Source organism: Cetorhinus maximus, chromosome 5 (assembly GCF_964194155.1).
Source record: "Cetorhinus maximus chromosome 5, sCetMax3.hap1.1, whole genome shotgun sequence".
NCBI lineage: Eukaryota > Metazoa > Chordata > Chondrichthyes > Lamniformes > Cetorhinidae > Cetorhinus > Cetorhinus maximus.
The window spans coordinates 151,933,911-151,950,482 of record NC_135883.1 but is presented as its reverse complement, the minus strand read 5'-3'; the positions used below and the strand labels follow the sequence as shown (position 1 = coordinate 151,950,482).

Here is a 16,572-nt window from a genome sequence, read left to right as displayed (position 1 = left end):
TCCTTTCCCCTGTTACCCAACTGAATGGGGCTGCTCTTGACTGTTTTATTCCGGTCTATACAGTTGGAGGCAGAGAATCACCTACAATGGCTTTCTTTTCCCATTCCTGTACAGTTGCCAGGGAGTCCACTAAGAATCAATCCTTGGCCCCCTCCTCTTTCACATATACATGGTACCACTCGGTGACATCATCCAAAATGTCAGATTCCACATGTATACTGATGACACTCAGAATTACCTCACCACCAAATCTCTCAATCCCGCCACTACTTCTAATTTGTCACACTGCTTGTCCGATACATGGTATTGGAGGAGCAAAAATTGGGAAGATCAAAACCATTGTTTTCTGCCTACCCTGCCCCCCTCCCCACCTTCTAATCCCCCGCCCTCCACGAACTCCATATCTTCACCACTGGCTCCATTCCTTTCCCTGACCTGAGGCTGAACTAGACTGTTTGCAGTTTTGACATCTATTTTTCCCAGAGATAATGCCCCAGAGATAAGCTTTCAACCATGTAACCTATACATCGCCAAGAACACCTACTTCCACTTTCATAAAATCATCCTTCTCCATGCCTGCCTCAGTCCACCTGCTGCTGAATTCTTCATCCATGTTTTAGTTACCTCTACATTCACCTATTCCAATGCCTTCTCGGCCAACCTCCCACCTTGCACTCTCTGTAAACTTGAGCTCATCCAAACGCTTGTACCTGAATCCTAACTTGCACCAAGTCCCATTCACCCATCACCACTCCATCCGCAAATCTACATTGGCTTCCGGTTCAGCAATGCCTAGATTTAAAAGTTCTCAAGCTTGTTTTCAGATCTCTCTATAGCCTCACCCCTCCCTACCTCTGTAACCTCTACAGCCCCAAAACTCCTTGAGATCCCTGCACTCCTCCAATTCTGGCCTCTTGCACATTTTCTTTGTTTCACCATTCAACTGTGTAGGCCCTGAGCTCTGGTAATACCTCTCTAAATCTCTGAACCTTTCTCTCCTTCTTTAAGACACTCCTTAAAACCTGCCTCCACTGTTCTAATATCTCTTTGTGGCTTGGTGTCAAATTTTCTTTGATTACTCCCGTGAAATTCCTTAGTACATTTTAGTGCTTTAAAGTTGCTATATAAATACAAGTGGTAAATGTTGTGAGAGAAGATTCTGTTCTATACCAGCGAGTGTTGAGCTTGTAATACGCTATCTGCACCTCTTGCTATGCTCCAGCTGATTCCCATTAGCAATTGCATACCAACTTAACCTCAGTTCTGAACTCCAGTTCTTTTGGGTAAGCCTAGCTGTTCCATCACTTGTTTTTTTTTATTCTTGGTGGCACACAATTTTCTTGGCATGACCTCAATCATCATTTCTTCCTGCATGGCTGCCTTCTCCCTCCACATCCATTGTTTTGCAGTTGTTCAGGTTTGAAAGCCTGTGTTCTGCTTCAAGGAGTCTGACCTCAATTACAGTTAACTTGTTTCCAGCAGTGTAAATGGAGCTGGCACCGATTCTAATTTTTTGGTAATATCTTCCTTCTACAATGCACTCAAATCACCCAAAACACTAACAAAAGTTAACCCAGCAGTTCAGAAAAGTTGACAATTCAGGAATGATCCTGATTATCAACCTATGTCACGAAAACAAATGGTTGCACAAGCTTCGTAGGCAGACACGTTTCTTCACTTGCATTGGAGGAGCATATTGGGACAGGAGTACGTTGTTCAACCTCTCACGCCTGTTCTGCCATTCAGTTAATTCGCCACTGTTCAGTATCTTAACTCCATCTTCCTGTCTTGGTTCCATATTCCTTGGCACCTCTATCTATGCATAAAAAATAACCAAAATAAAATGTGATTGCGGGAATGAAACTGCTAAAGACACAAAGTTGGTTGTGCACTTATGGAAGATGGAGTAGGTGCATGCTCTCCTAGAACATTTAGGATTTTTTATAACAAAAATTCTGCACACTCGTTAACTTTAAACACTAATTCTTCACTATTAAAAAGGTTTGTTTTTTCTTTCAAAAGAAAAACAGCATAGTGAGTAGATTATTACTTCCTCAGTAGCTAGTTTCAGTAGTTAATGTTCGACCAAAGTCCATTCCACCCCCCCCCCCCCCCCCCCCCCCCCCCACCACCACCCTTTCCCCACACGGTTCCCCCACTCACTCCACCCCAGCCCAGATTTTGGCATTCTACCCCAACCTGGACCCCAGCCACAGAGACTCCTCGCCCTTTGGCTGTTCTTGCCCAACCTTCCCAGTACATACAGCAACATATCTCCCTCCTGCCCCTTAATTCTGTCTGACACACCTCCCCCTCACCCTCCATAATTCAGTCTGGCAACTCCTCATCAGCAAGCTCAGATTAAAGTTATATTTTCCCTCTACACCTGCTTGTTCATGCTTCTGTGGTCAGCAAATCCTCAAAACTTAACCACCTTTAGTGCCCCTAACCCTGGCATTGACACTTCTGAGCATCTTAATGATTTGATGCAGCTCCAGTTGGAAGTTTAGCAATATTTTTGTTTTAAATCTTGTCAGTGTTAAACCTGAGGGGGGCACAGTAGTTGGCAGTATTTGTACATGTATATTGCATTTTATTGAAAAGAGATAACAATGTAGAGATGTTGATCTGAGACAAGGGAGCTTTCCAAATTGACTTCCCAACTGAGCGAAGGCGTTGACTGAACTTGCAGTACATCTACTTACTGTGTTGCAAAACACAATTCTTAATTACTATTTGGTCACTGCAGCCTGTGAAAAATAACAAGCGGAGCAAATTCACTAACTACTTTCTGAACTATTTCAATTCTCACTTTTCTGACTTAAAACTGCATTGCACAGCAGAGGAGAGATTAGATGACCCATTGCCACTGCCACAAGTTGCATAAACGCGAGGGTATGCCCGAGGGGCATGTGTATATATATGTATAAACGTATGAATCTGCTTTCACCTCATTTTCAGGCAGTGCATTCCAGATCATCATATATCAGAGTAAAAATAAATTCTTCTCATTTCCCCTGTGGTCTTCTGTCAATTACCTTAAACCTATAGCCTTTGATTACCAATCACCCTGCTTATGGAAACAGTTTCTCCCTATCTACAAAATTCCATTTTAGAATGAAACGCCTATATTAAATTAATCATCTCCACCCTGGGAGAGCAACCCCTGTGCCCTGAAATTTTAGAACATGGTTTTCCAATCTCTCAGAAACTAATATTTGGAGGCTTCTCTATTCCAGCAGTTGCTTTGGCCAATGCAGTTTGGTGTGGGCATTAGTTTGGTACATTGATCACCATGTTCCACTATATCATTAAACTAAACTGGTGCAGTTACCAGGCACCCAGAAAAATATAATTAATGACCCAGTAAAAGATGCCTATGGTGCCCATTAAAACTTTGCCAAAAATTCCCAGTAATACATTTTTGCAGTCAAGGACCTGGCCCAGTGTCTTGGCCAACGTTCTTCCCCAAAGCAGCAACACCACATAACTGGCCCTTCATCTCATTTGCTGGGAGTGGAATTATACTTTGCCCGAATTAACTGCCCCATAACAACAGTGACTAAACTTCAAAAGTAACTCATTGACCGTTGAGCACTTTGGGATGTCCTGAGGGTGTGATTAGGTGCTTTATATAAATGTAAATTCTTGCCTTCATTCCCAAATGCAAGCTGCGTCTGGAGAGATCAGTTCAAGCTATATGAAAATAGCTGAACTGGTTATAGAACTGTCACTAGTGGTGAGAGCAATTTGTGGTGATAAATATACCTAGTGACAGCATTGATTAAACAATGCAAGAAGTACCTGACTTCAAACTAATAGGGACATTTCACACCAACATTGCAAACAAGAAACATACAGAAGGAACAATTATATCTTGAACTTATGTCTGGCTGGCTGCATAGGTGTTTTATATAGCTCTGACAGCCCCATTGCATTGATTGGATTTGCATTTCTATCTCAGTATAAGGCTGTTTGAATGTAATTTACATATTGATGGCATTTAATTTGAATATTGAGCCTTGAATCTGTTGGAGCATGGTGCTTTGGAGCTGCAATCAGACACACTCACAAACACTCTGGAATTTGGGGAGGGGAAGGAGAGGTATGTGCCTCTCAGTCCTGATCATTCTCTGTGATTCCTGTGGATGAATGGGTGTGTGGATGCTTGGGGATAATGTGCTCCACTAGAGTTGTAGGCCTTACTGTTGAGGCTCCTAAATAAGTAATGATGATTTGCAGGAGGTTTCCACGAGCGTCTGATTTCAGAAGGGAAGGGGAGAAAATTTGCCGAAAGACAAGAAGCTTGTGCAATAGGGACAAGGCAAGTGATGAGGATGCTCAGTAGAGCTTGGGAGGTATAATGGTGATATTGTAGTAGTAATCAAGAGACACAAAATCACAGAATTGGTATGGTGCAGAAGGAGGCCATTTAGCCCATCATGTCTGCACCGGCACTCTGAATGAGCAACTCACCTAGTACATTCCCCTGCATTCTCCCCATAACCCTGCACATTCTTCCTTTTCAGATAACAGTCTAACTCCTTTTTGAATGCTTCAATTGAATCTGTCTCCACAACACACTGAGGCTGTGCATTCCAAAACCTAACCACTCACTCTGTAAAAATGTTTCTCCTCATATAGCTTCTGCTTCTTTTACTAATTACTTTAAATCTGTGCCCTTTCGTTCTCATGATTTTTTATCAAATTTCCTCCCAGCCGCCTTTTCTCGAAGGAAAACAATGCTAACTTCTCCAATCTATCTTCATAACTGAAGTTCCTCATCCCTGGAACCATGCGCATGAATCTTTTCTGCACCTTCTTTAATGGCTTCACATCCTATCTAAAGGTGGTGCCCAGAACAAGATGCAGTACTCTAGCTGAGGCCGAACTAGTGCCTTATGCAAATTCAACATAACCTCTATGCCCCGTTAGTAAAGCCCAGGATACCTGTATGTTTTATTAACTGCTCTCTCCACCTGTCCTGCCACCTTCAATAATTTTGGCACATATACACCCAGATCCCTTTGCTCCTGCACCCCTTTAGAATTGTACCCTTTATATTGGCTCTCCATGTTCTTCCTACCAAAATGAATCTACCACGTGTCCACCCATTCCACCAACCAACTTGTCTATGTCTTTTTAAAATTCTACACTATCCTCCACACAGCTCACAATACTTCCAAGTTTTGTGCCATCCACAAACTTTCAAATTGTGCCCTGCACGCCAAGGTCTAGGTCATTAATATATATTAGGAAAGGCAATGCTGACCCCTGTGGAACTCCACCACAAACCGTCCTCTAGCACAAAAAACGTCTGTTAACCACTAATCTGTTTCCTGGCGCTCAGCCAGTCCCGTATCCATGTTACTCCTGTCCCTTTTATCCCATGAACAATAAGTTTGCCCTCAAGTCTGTTGGGCGGCACTGTATCAAATGCCTTTTGGAAGTCCATATAGATCACATCAGCGGCATTGCCCTCAACAACCCTTTCTGTTACCTCTTCAAAAAGTGCCAACAAGTTAGTTAAACATGACTTACCTTTAAGAAATCCATGCTGGCTTTCCTTAATTGAGCAGCTTTTGTTCGTGCGACTGTTAATTTTGTCTGGGATTATTTTTTTCTAGAAGTTTCCTCACCAACGAAGTTAAACTGGCCTGTAGTTGCTGAGTTTATCTTTACATCCTTTTTTGAATAAAGGTGTAATGTTTGCAATTCTCCAGGCCCAGGCTAATGCTCTAGGGACGCGAGTTCAAATCCCATCACAGCAGCTGGTGAAATTTACATTAAAAAATCTGAAATCATAAGCTAGTCTCTGTAATGGTGACCATGAAACCATTATCAATTATTAGAAAAAAAAACCACCTGGTTCACTAATGCTCTTTAAGAAAGGAAATCTGCCGTCCTTACCTCTTCTGGCCACCTGTGACTCTAGGTTGACCCTTAAATGCCGAGCAAGCCACTCAGTTATATCAAACTGCTACAAATTCTAAAAGGAATGAAACCGGATGGCCCACCTGGCATTGACCTAGGCACCAGAAACAGCAACAGCAAAACCCGGTCCTGCTGACCCTGCAAAGCTGTCCTTACTAACATCTGAAGGCTTGTGCTAAAATTGAGAGAGCTGTCCCATAGACTAGCCGAGCAACAGCCTGACAAACTGATGCTTACTGGATCATACCTTACAGATGATGACCCAGACGCCACCATCACCATCACAGGGTACGTCCTATCCACCGACAGAACAGACCCAGCAGAGGTGGTGGCACAGTGGTATACAGTCGGGAGCGAGTTGCCCTGGGAGACCTCAACATTGTCTCTGGACCCCATAAAGTCTCTTAGCACCTGGTCAAACATGGGTAAGGAAACCTCCTGCTGATTACCACCGACTGCCACCCCCAACCCCCACTCAGTCAATGAAGCAGTACTACTCCATGTTGCACACCAATTAGAAGAAGGTACTGAAGGTGGCAAGAGCACAAAATATATTCTTGTCCGTCAGCAAGAGTTGCTTGGTAGCATGACTACTGACTGAGCTGGCCGAGTCCTAACAGACATACCTGCTAGACTGAGTCTTTGGCAAGTGGTGAAGGAACCAACAAGAGGGAAAACCTACTTGACCTCATCCTCACCAATCTACCTGTTGCAGATGTATCCATGATTCCTGAATAAAAGTATACCAATGAAATGACCTTGATAGAATATCTTTGGATGCAGAAATTGCAAATAGTTTGTGGAACTGTTACACCAAACGATTACATGCATTTGCCATTTATAAATACCTTTTAGCACGTTGACTTAGCCCCAGGTTTGTGCATACTTCATTGTCTGATTCAGATGTGTAGATCTAAATTATGCAGCCTTAACAAAAAGGGGGGAAAAATTCAGCTATCTATTCGAAGTTTTGGAAGAGATTTACAAAATTCAAAACAGTGCCAGCATGGTTACAATGGCTGAATGCCCTCCTGTATATAATTTCTGGTTCTGCTGCTAGCTTCTGGTAAAGTGCTGTTAGCAAGGGAGGGCATTCCATAGGAATTGACTACAGCATTAAAATGAATTCCATTCATACAACATTCCTTTGCAGCCTAGAAAGCTTCTAACAAATTTTTTTTGAGGCAGTGTGGTTGACTGGATCAGCACTTGCCTGTTCCAAATAGAATTCTAATGTACCATTTATCCTCAATGCAAACTGCTCAGTGCAAGGACGAAGATATCTAATTTTGTAAACTCCAATTCAAATATTACCTCTTTCTCAATTATTCATGCTTCCGTTCTGCTCAATATCGTCGGCTCAGCGCAAGGGCCATCATTGGCACTTGAGCTTCCTGTAAGGTTTTACACCATGCACAAAAAGAAGTTTCAATCTAGATTTTATTTGCAGCATGAGTGATTGACTGGATTGAGGTACTATGTCTACAAATAGTAGAAATAAAAGTTCTGCAAATGAAGGAAGCCTGAATGAAAATAAGGACATTGCACAGCCAGTGTGTCAGCCTCTATAAGAGAAGATGGGCTACAATCCCAGGTGGAAGCCCTGCCAAAGGACCTCATCTGTACTATTATCTTTCTCTTTTGATGTGATGCCTGTTTCTGGAACTTTTCGCTTTCTGTTTGAGAATCCAATGGCATAGGAGAGAGTGCAATGCAGATTCTCCAGAATAATACCTAGGCTTAGGGCTTTAAATTATGAAGACAGATTGCATATAAATGGCATGTATTCCCTTGAGTATAGAAGATTGAGGGATGATCTGATCAAGCTGTTTAAAATATAAGAGGATTAGATAGGGTCAACCCAGAAACTGTTTGACCTAGTGAGAGAATCAAGAACAATAGGTCATAACCTTAAAATTAGAGCTAGGTATTCAAGAGTGAAATCAGGAAGCAATTGATGTCAAGGGATATGGAGCTACATCGGGCAAGAAGAGTTGAAGTACAAATCAACCATATATATTCTAACTGAATCGCGGATGAAGCCTGAGGGGCTGAATGGCCCACTCCTGTTCCTGTGTTTACACAGATCTCAGTTGGAACACCAGGGTTCTCAGTAAACTGGTTAAGTTATCATAGGCATTCAACTATGTAGTATGTAGCAGTCTTGGCCCATTTAGCCATCCAGAATTTGAGTTTGATATCAGCAGCAAACAGATGTTTACTGTTCTGTCACCAACTACTGTTCGAAACCTGCTAGTTGCCATCCACTTCTCCTAACTAATCTCCAAGTCCCTGTACCTTTGTAAAAAGTGCATTCTCCATGGGCTGAGATTCCAGCAGATATCTTCTCCATCTCTAAGACTCCCTAGCTCTTCTCTGTAACATTGCTGGTCTATGCCCTAGGGTTCTAAACAAGATAGCTGCAGAGATAGCGGGTGTGTTCGCTATGATTTTCCAAAATTCCTTAGATTCGGGAATGGTCCCACTGGATTGCAAGTTGCTCTTTTCAAGAAAGGAGGGAGAGAGAAAACAGTGAACTACAGACCAGTTAACCTAACATCAGTTTGTTGGGAAAATGCTCGAATCAGTTATTACGGAAGCCTTAACAATGCATTTAAAAAAGCATAGTATGAATAGAACAAGTCAACATGGTTTTACTAATAATCCTGTTTAATAAATTTGGGAGTTTTTTGAACATGTAACTAGTAGGTAACTTGATTACTTGCAGACACATTTCCAATGCTTTCCTAGCCTCCCATCTTACAGAGCACCCTCTGTAAACTTCAATTCATCCAAAACTCTGCTAGCCTTATCCTACTTTGTATCAAGTCCCATCAGCCTTGTGCTCACCAAACCACATTGACTTCCTGTCCATTAACACCTCATCCTTGCGTTCAAATCCCTCCATGGCTGGACTCCATTTATCTCCAACCTCTACACAACCCGACCACCCTTCGCGAGCTCTGCATTGCTCCAGTTCTGGCCTCCTGTGCATCTTTCCCCACCACTATAGCTGCCTAGGTAGTAAACTGTGAAAGTCTGTACCTCTCTCTGCCCCATTTAATACACACCTTAAAATGTACAAACATACGAATTAGGAGCAGGTGTAGGCCACCCCGCCCTTTTAATCTGCTCTGCCATTCAATAAGATCACCTCACCTCCACACTCCCATCTACTCCCCATAACCTTTCACCCCCTTGCTTATCAAGAATCTATCTATCTTTTCCTCAAAAATATTCAAAGACTCTGCTTCCACCACCTTTTGAGGAAGAGAGTTCCAAAGACACTCAACCCTCTGAGAGGAAAAATTCCTCCTCATCTCTGTCTTAAGTGAGTGACCCTTTATTTTTGAACATTGAGCCCTAGTTCTAGATTCTCTCACAAAAGGAAACATCTTCTCCACATTATGACCCTTCGGGATCTTATGTTTCAATCAAGTCACCTCTTACTCTTCTAAACTCCAGCAGATACAAGTCTAGCCTATCTAATCTTGCCTCATAAAACAACCTGCCTATTCCAGGTATTAGTCTAATAAATCTTCTGTGAACTGCTTCTAATACATTTACATCCTTCCTTAAATAAAACCTACCTCTTTCCCTGTCCAAAATCTCCTTATGTGGATAGGTGTCAAAATTTGTCTTGTATAGTACCTTGGGAAGCTTTGCTATGCTAAAGGTACTATATGAATGCAAGTTGCTGTTACATAAGCTTTCCATAGGATGACACTGATCAAGATGATATCCAGGTTTCAGTCTCGCTCCCTTATTCAGTGAAAATTGAAAAGTTGACTGTGTGATGTCAAAATAAAGTATGAAACTAGCTGGTGAGTGCTTTGAAAAAAATAAACTCTCAACAACTCCTGTCAGTCTCTCCCTATCTGTTTCTGCTGCTTCCTGCATAAGAACCTAGCTAGCATTGTTCCCTTGTCTTTCATACTAGCAGTTCATTGGTCAAATCTGCAATGGAAGAATGAAAAGTGTAATAAGAGTGATGCCTCTACAAGCACCATGCACTGCCTTATTCACAGAACACAATATTAAAATATTATTGTTATAACTGAAGTTTAGCATTTTTTGGTAGGCTCATGGCGTCGCCAAGCTGAGGCATGTTGGTACGTTTTAGGAAACTAGTGTCGGTATCAAACACTCCCTAGGTCAGTTAATGGCAGATTAAAGCTTCCTACCATACCCCAGTATTAACCTCAATCGCAGCCTCACTGCGCCAGCCATCCTTGGGATGTTTGGAAGTGAGATTGTAACTTCAGTATTTTTATGCACAGTCCCATTTCCACAAGGAGCTACCTGTACACTGCCCAAACACTCTGAAGTACCTTACAGCCAAACGATAGGAGAGTCTTCCTGTCATTAATTGAAACGGGATTTACACTCTCCTGTCCAGGTGGAAGTCTAACTCTTACTATGTCACTTTTGGCAGAAGAGTTTGAGGAGGCAGTAACAGCTGTCTTGATCAGACTGTTAAGAATTGTAGCAATGAAGGAGTCTCCAGTACTAGCTCAACAACCAGAGCCGTGTACTCTAGTCCCATTTCCTTGCCCTTTTCCCTTGTTCTTGTATATTTTTTCCCCTTCCTAGCTAATTGTATTTTTAAATTACTTATGGGGGAAACCAAAACTGGAGGCCATAAATATAAGATAGTCACTAAATCCAATTGGGAATTCTGAAAAAACTTCACACAGCGAATGCTGTCAGTGAGCTCTCTAGTTCAGCAGCTTCTCTGAGTCAGAAAGACTGAACTCCTATACGGACCTGCTGAGGTTAATGGAAAGCTCTGTTAGGGGCACTGATTCCAACCACTGGAAAAAAACTTCTGTGTGTTAAAAAAAATATATAGTTTTGTCAAAATATTGATTTATTTCAGTTGCAAAGCTGCAATGAAGAAAAGTAAATTGCAGCTCAAAAGGTCACTGTGTTTTCATGTTCCCTTCTGTGCTGTTGGAGCTAACTTAGTTCATTAAGAAATAGCTGTTATACATCTTACAGCACATTTTTACCACCAAAATACATTTGTGATAATCAGTTACTTGAATACACAGGTAAGGGGAGTCCTTGGATTCATCAACCATATTTCTGCACCTTCTCATCATATCTCTTATCGTATCTGCCTGCAGAAATGCAGCACATTGCCATTTGAACCCCCTTGTACTGTCCACTTTGGTAACTTATTCCAAAAGCCTACAACCCTGCAAGATGAAAATGTTCTGTTTGACTGCTCAATTTGCAAATGCTGAACCTGTATCTTTGGTATCTGATCCCCTCACTTAATGCAACCTCATCTAATCGCAGAATTGTTATTTCCTCACCAAACAGCATGGTTTCAGATCTGAGTTATTGGGCCTCCTAACACCACACGTGACTATCCCACATCCCCAACCCCAACTACCATGTATTCTCTCTTTCTTCCATGGGGGTAGTACTTTATCAAAAGCTATCTGGTTTCCCACCTGGTTAAGCCAATGTGTTGTTCAAGGATGAATCAGTGCTTTTGCATGGCTGGTGATTGCATATAATTTCATGCAAGACAATCCGGATATTGATTTTGCAATTCATTTGAAACAACTTTCTCTCTGTGGCATTAACTGCTATGCAGTTTCACTGAGCAAGCAACAATTGAATAAGCCTGACACGAAACATGTTAATCTGTTTTGCTTCGCTTTCTTGAATAGAAACTGCCCTGTTGTCTCGGTGCCTTAGCCAAGAAGGCAATAAGGATGGTGCAGCTCCTTCATTCGAAGACCAGGGGGATTGTAACAACTCTCCATCTAAAGATTCATCCCCAGGTATAGCCAATTCAAATGTATCACCACTTAGCTTAGCACTTCTTGGAGGAGGAGACAATGTTCTATCATTCCGCCAATAATTTGAGATTAAAATTTAGCGAGATTAAAGAAAAATGTATATAATACCATTATGTGCTGCACCTCACTTACCAGTGCTAAGTGCTGCTGCAGGACCCCTTTTCTGCAGTTAACCAGCATGATGACGTGCCACCTTTAACCCAGTGAGTGCCTGACTGGCATAGAATTCTAGAGCCCACTCCCTGTCAATTGTCCTTGTGGACAACATCAGGAAGGGTGTTTTGCAATTGAGGATGGCTAAACTCAGACAAGGGTCTATCAAACTAGAGCAAGTTTTCCAAAATCACTTTTCCAGTTTTACATGTTGAAAGTAAATGGATGGAAACTCCCCCCAGAGGTTCACTGCAGTTTATCTGATGAGTAGCTGGACCATATAGACCAAGGGGATTTCCAGATTAATCACTAGTTCCCTCTGAGTTAGCGGATCACGGATTTCCAGTGAATTAGCTGACCTCAGAAAAGTAGTTGATGGGATCCTACAACTGTCCTCAAGAGCTACATTCGGGGATGGGGAAATTCAGACTGACTTGCAATCTAGCAACCTTTCCTGAAACTCTGTACATGAGCTTCCAGTGAGGAGAGAATCATTTTCTTTCATTCATTCATGGGATGTGCACATCACTGGCTAGGTCAGCATTTATTGCCTATCCCTAATTGCGCTTGAAAAGGTGGTGGTGGGCTGCCTTCTCAAAATGCTGCAGTTTATGTGGTGTCGGTACACCCACAGTGCTGTCCAGGAAGGAGTTGCAGGATTTTGACCCAGTGAAGGAACAGCGATATATGTCTAAGTCAGGATGGTCAGTGACTTGGAGGGGAACTTCCAGGCGGTGGTGTTCCCATCTGTCTGCTGCCCTTGTCCTTCTAGATGGTAGTGGTCATGGGTTTGGAAGGTGCTGTCTAAGGAGCTTTGGTGAATTCCTGCAGTGCATCTTGTAGGTGGTACACGCTGCTGCTACTGTGCATCGGTGGTGGAGGGAGTGAATGTTTGTGGATGGGTGCCAATCAAGCAGGCTGCTTTATCCTGGATGGTGTCAAGCTTTTTGAGTGTTTTTGGAGCTGCACTATCTAGGTAAGTGGAGAATATTCCATCACACCGCTGACCCGTGCCTTGGACAGTTCATGTGGTGGACAGGCTTTGGGAAATCAGGAGGTGAGTTACTCACTGCAGGATTCCTAGCCACTGACCTGCTCTGGTAGCCACAGTATTTATATGGCTAGTCAAGTTAAGTTTCTGGTCAATGGTAACCACCCAGGATGTTGATAGTGGGGAATTCAGCAATGATGAATGTCATGGGGCAATGGTTAGATTCTCCCTTGTTGGAGATGGTCATTCCCTGGCACTTGTGTGGTGCAAATGTAACTTGCCGCTTGTCAGCCCAAGCTGCATTTGGACATGGACTGCTTCAGTATCTATGGAGTCACGGCTGGTGCTGAACATTGTGCAATCATCAGCGGACATTCCCACTTCTGACCTTATGAAAGGAAGGTTATTGATGAAGCAGCTGAAGATGGTTGGCCCTAGGCCACTACCCTGAGGAACTCCTGCATTGATGTCCTGGAACTGAGATGAATGACCTCCAACAACCACAACCATCTTCCTTTGTGCTAGTTATGACTCCAAACAGCGGAGAATTTTCCCCCTGATTCCCAATGACTCCAGTTTTGCTAGAGCTCCTTGATGCCACAGTCGGTCAAATGCTGCCTTGATGTTGAGGGCAGTCACTCTCACCTCGCCTCTGGAGTTTAGCTCTTTTGCCTATGTTTGAATCAAGGCTGTAATGAGATCAGGAACTGAGTGACCCTGGCAGAACCCAAACCGAGCATCAGTCAGCAGGTTATTGCTAAGCAAGTGCCGCTTGATAGCACTGTTGATGACCCCTTCCATCACTTTATAGATGATCAAGAGTAGACTGATGGGGTGGTAATTAGCCGGTTAGGATTTGTCCTGCTTTTCGGTACTATTGTCGGAATATTGTCAAAGCCCATAGCCTTTGTAATATCCAGTGCCTTCTGCTGTTTCTTGATATCACGTGGAGTAAATCAAATTGGCTGAAGACTGGCATCTATGACACTTGGGACCCTGGAGGAGGCCAAGATGGATCATCCATTCAGCACTTCTGGCTGAAGATTGCTTCAGCCTTATCTTTTACACTGATGTGCTAGGCTCCCCCATCATTGAGGATGGGGATATTTGTGGAGTCCCCTGCTCCAGTGAATTGTTTAATTGTTAACCATTCACGACTGGATGTGACAGGCTGCAGAGCTTACGTCTGATCTGTTGGCTGTGGAATTGCTTAGCTCTGTCAATTGCTTGCTGCTTATGCCGTTTGGCACAGATGTTGTCCTGTGTTGCAGCTTCAGCAGGTTGACACCTCATTTTCAGGTATGCCTGGTGATGCTCCTGGCATGCCTTCCTGCACTCTTCACTGAACTGATCATCAGCTATGATGTCCACCATAGTAAAATAGGCCATTTATGCTCTCCAGAGATATTTGCACATATGGGTGATGTAATTGAGGGCACCTAGTACCAGTGGTAGCTTATGCCCAGTTCATGTCTTTAGGGACAGTAGGCATGAAGAGAAAATTATCAAAAAATAAAAAAAGTATATAAAACAATAGTACACTGCTGGCCATTAGCGGGTTGGGCCTAGGAGCCACAGACGGGAAGGCTCCAGGATCCAATCTGCATCCATACCAAGTTAGCTGGCCTCAACCAGGGTCCTATAATTGAACACAGAACTCCTTGCTAGAGAGAAGATGATCACCAAGGGTTCCCATTCTTAAGTGATGTCTACAATCCTGCCGAGCTGTGCATGTGGAGAGGGTTTGGATAAGAAGAGAGTCAAACTGAAGTGTGATGCCCAGCCTCGGCTGAAGAGCTTGTTGACAGTATCTAAACTCATACTTGAACGGTAAAATAACAGAGATCCCACAAAAGAGTTGGTGTCCAGAGGAGACAAGAAAACTGCAGGAGGGAGTGTTAATATAATTCTGAAATATTGGAGATGTGGAAATGGGCCAAATTACAGATACTTGATTGAGGCTGGAGTTTTGTGTCATTTCACATCTTCTGTATGTTGTTTACTTTCTGAGATTATCAAATTAGTCTCAACTAGTACTTCATTTACAGAGCATGCAATGAAGTTTCTGGTCCTTTAGGAACCAGGGTGACACCTCAGTGGGTGTCAGAGGAGATGTTTGCCTAATTTTTCAGAACAAGGGGACAATTGGGATTGAAATCACTGTGTGTGACATTAGTAACAAATATTTTAATATATTTGATATCCCTTGTCTGTTATCTGACTGGTTGACCTGTTTAAAACACTAATACACTCATTACTAATATTACAGCTTCAACCTTCAATCTGCCCTCCAGTCCTTCTACAAGGTAACCTATTTGAGAAGAAAATATGAGCTTGTAAAACAAATCATTTCCTTCTTCCTCACAATGCTGTACATTTACCAAAGGACCCAGCCACTTGAGTGGATCTTGTATGATCAAGAGGGTAGACTTGGTCAAAATATCATTGATATTGTGCATCTGTTGAAAACCATATACAAAGCAATTTTTTTAATTAAATCTATATTTTCGATTTAACTAATTTTTTTTTGTTTACTTCAAAGCCATGACCAAGTCTAATGATGAAAAAAGTAAAGGAAAAGTTATGAGGAAGAAAATATATGGTCCAAAGAAAGTAAGTAATTTATACTTATTATCACATCCACAGGGTACACGTGCTACCAGCCAGTTTGCATATTTATTATGCAAAGAAAATCAACTTTAGAATTAATATTTTAGGCATATCAGAGTGATGCTGCGTGCTGGAGACACGGCATGTTGTCCCAGAGTGTCGGTAGGTTTGCTTCACATCAGTTTTCCTTACAGTTTGAGTTCACAGTCTGAGCTTTGCCATCATGGAGAAAGCACTGACAGATCTTCCTTCCACACTGACCCCAAAGCAGTCCCTCATATATTCACATGTCCAGAAACCGTTCACACAAATTTTTCTTGCCGATCCATTTGTCCTTCCATCTGGTTGTCTGCTCTTCCACTTGTAGCTTTACACTAAAACTCAAGCATGGAGTCCTTGCGTGTTTTATTTCTTCTCATTGTGTATTTCAGTTGAGCTGAATTTGTGTCTGGAGAAATCACAGCAGCCAGGAGCATGGCCCCAGTCTTGTGTAATTGATAACAATGCCACAGCCTCCCCTTCCAGTTCAGGCCAGTAGTATTATAACGTAATAAAAATGAAAAGTACTACGAAAACTCACCAGGTCTGGCAGCATCTGTAGAGAGAGAAACAGAGTTAACATTTCAAGTCTGATATGACTTCTTCAGAAATGTAGTATAACAAGTTTGTACGGATCAGGAGAGTCGAAGCTTTGTCCTCATGGCCTGTCTCCTGGATGTACTCCAATGGAACAGGGAAAGGAACAGGGATGTTTAAATCCATGTTTCTGATAATTTCCCAATATCTCAAATCATTGATGCAAGAATTCTGATTGAGGATTCATCCATCAGTAAAGGAACAACACTAAAAACAGCCCTTTCAATCCTTCAGGCCCACAAAATCTAAACAGGACAAAACTTGTGAACAAGCAGTAATGGAAACAGAAAATGCTGGAAATACTCAGCAGGTCAGACAGCACCTGTGGAGGCAGAACCAGAGTTAATGTTTCAGATCAATGATCTTTCATCATAACTGGGAAAAGTTAGAAATGTAATAGGTTTTGTGTAGGTGAAATGGGGGTGGGGGTGC

General features: G+C 42.4%; 1 protein-coding gene across 3 annotated transcripts in view; it reads left to right on the top strand.

Moving 5' to 3' along the window:
* slc4a1ap (solute carrier family 4 member 1 adaptor protein) overlaps window positions 1-16,572 on the top strand; it is a 161,515-nt gene that overhangs the window by 127,930 nt on the left and 17,013 nt on the right. For 2 of the 3 annotated variants that reach the window (XM_078542708.1, XM_078542709.1), the window contains exons 12-13: window positions 11,619-11,732; window positions 15,437-15,507. In XM_078542708.1, coding sequence (XP_078398834.1) covers window positions 11,619-11,732; window positions 15,437-15,507 — 185 coding nt within the window. The remainder of the gene's footprint in view (window positions 1-11,618; window positions 11,733-15,436; window positions 15,508-16,572) is intronic. The other variant, XM_078542710.1, reaches the window with a different exon arrangement.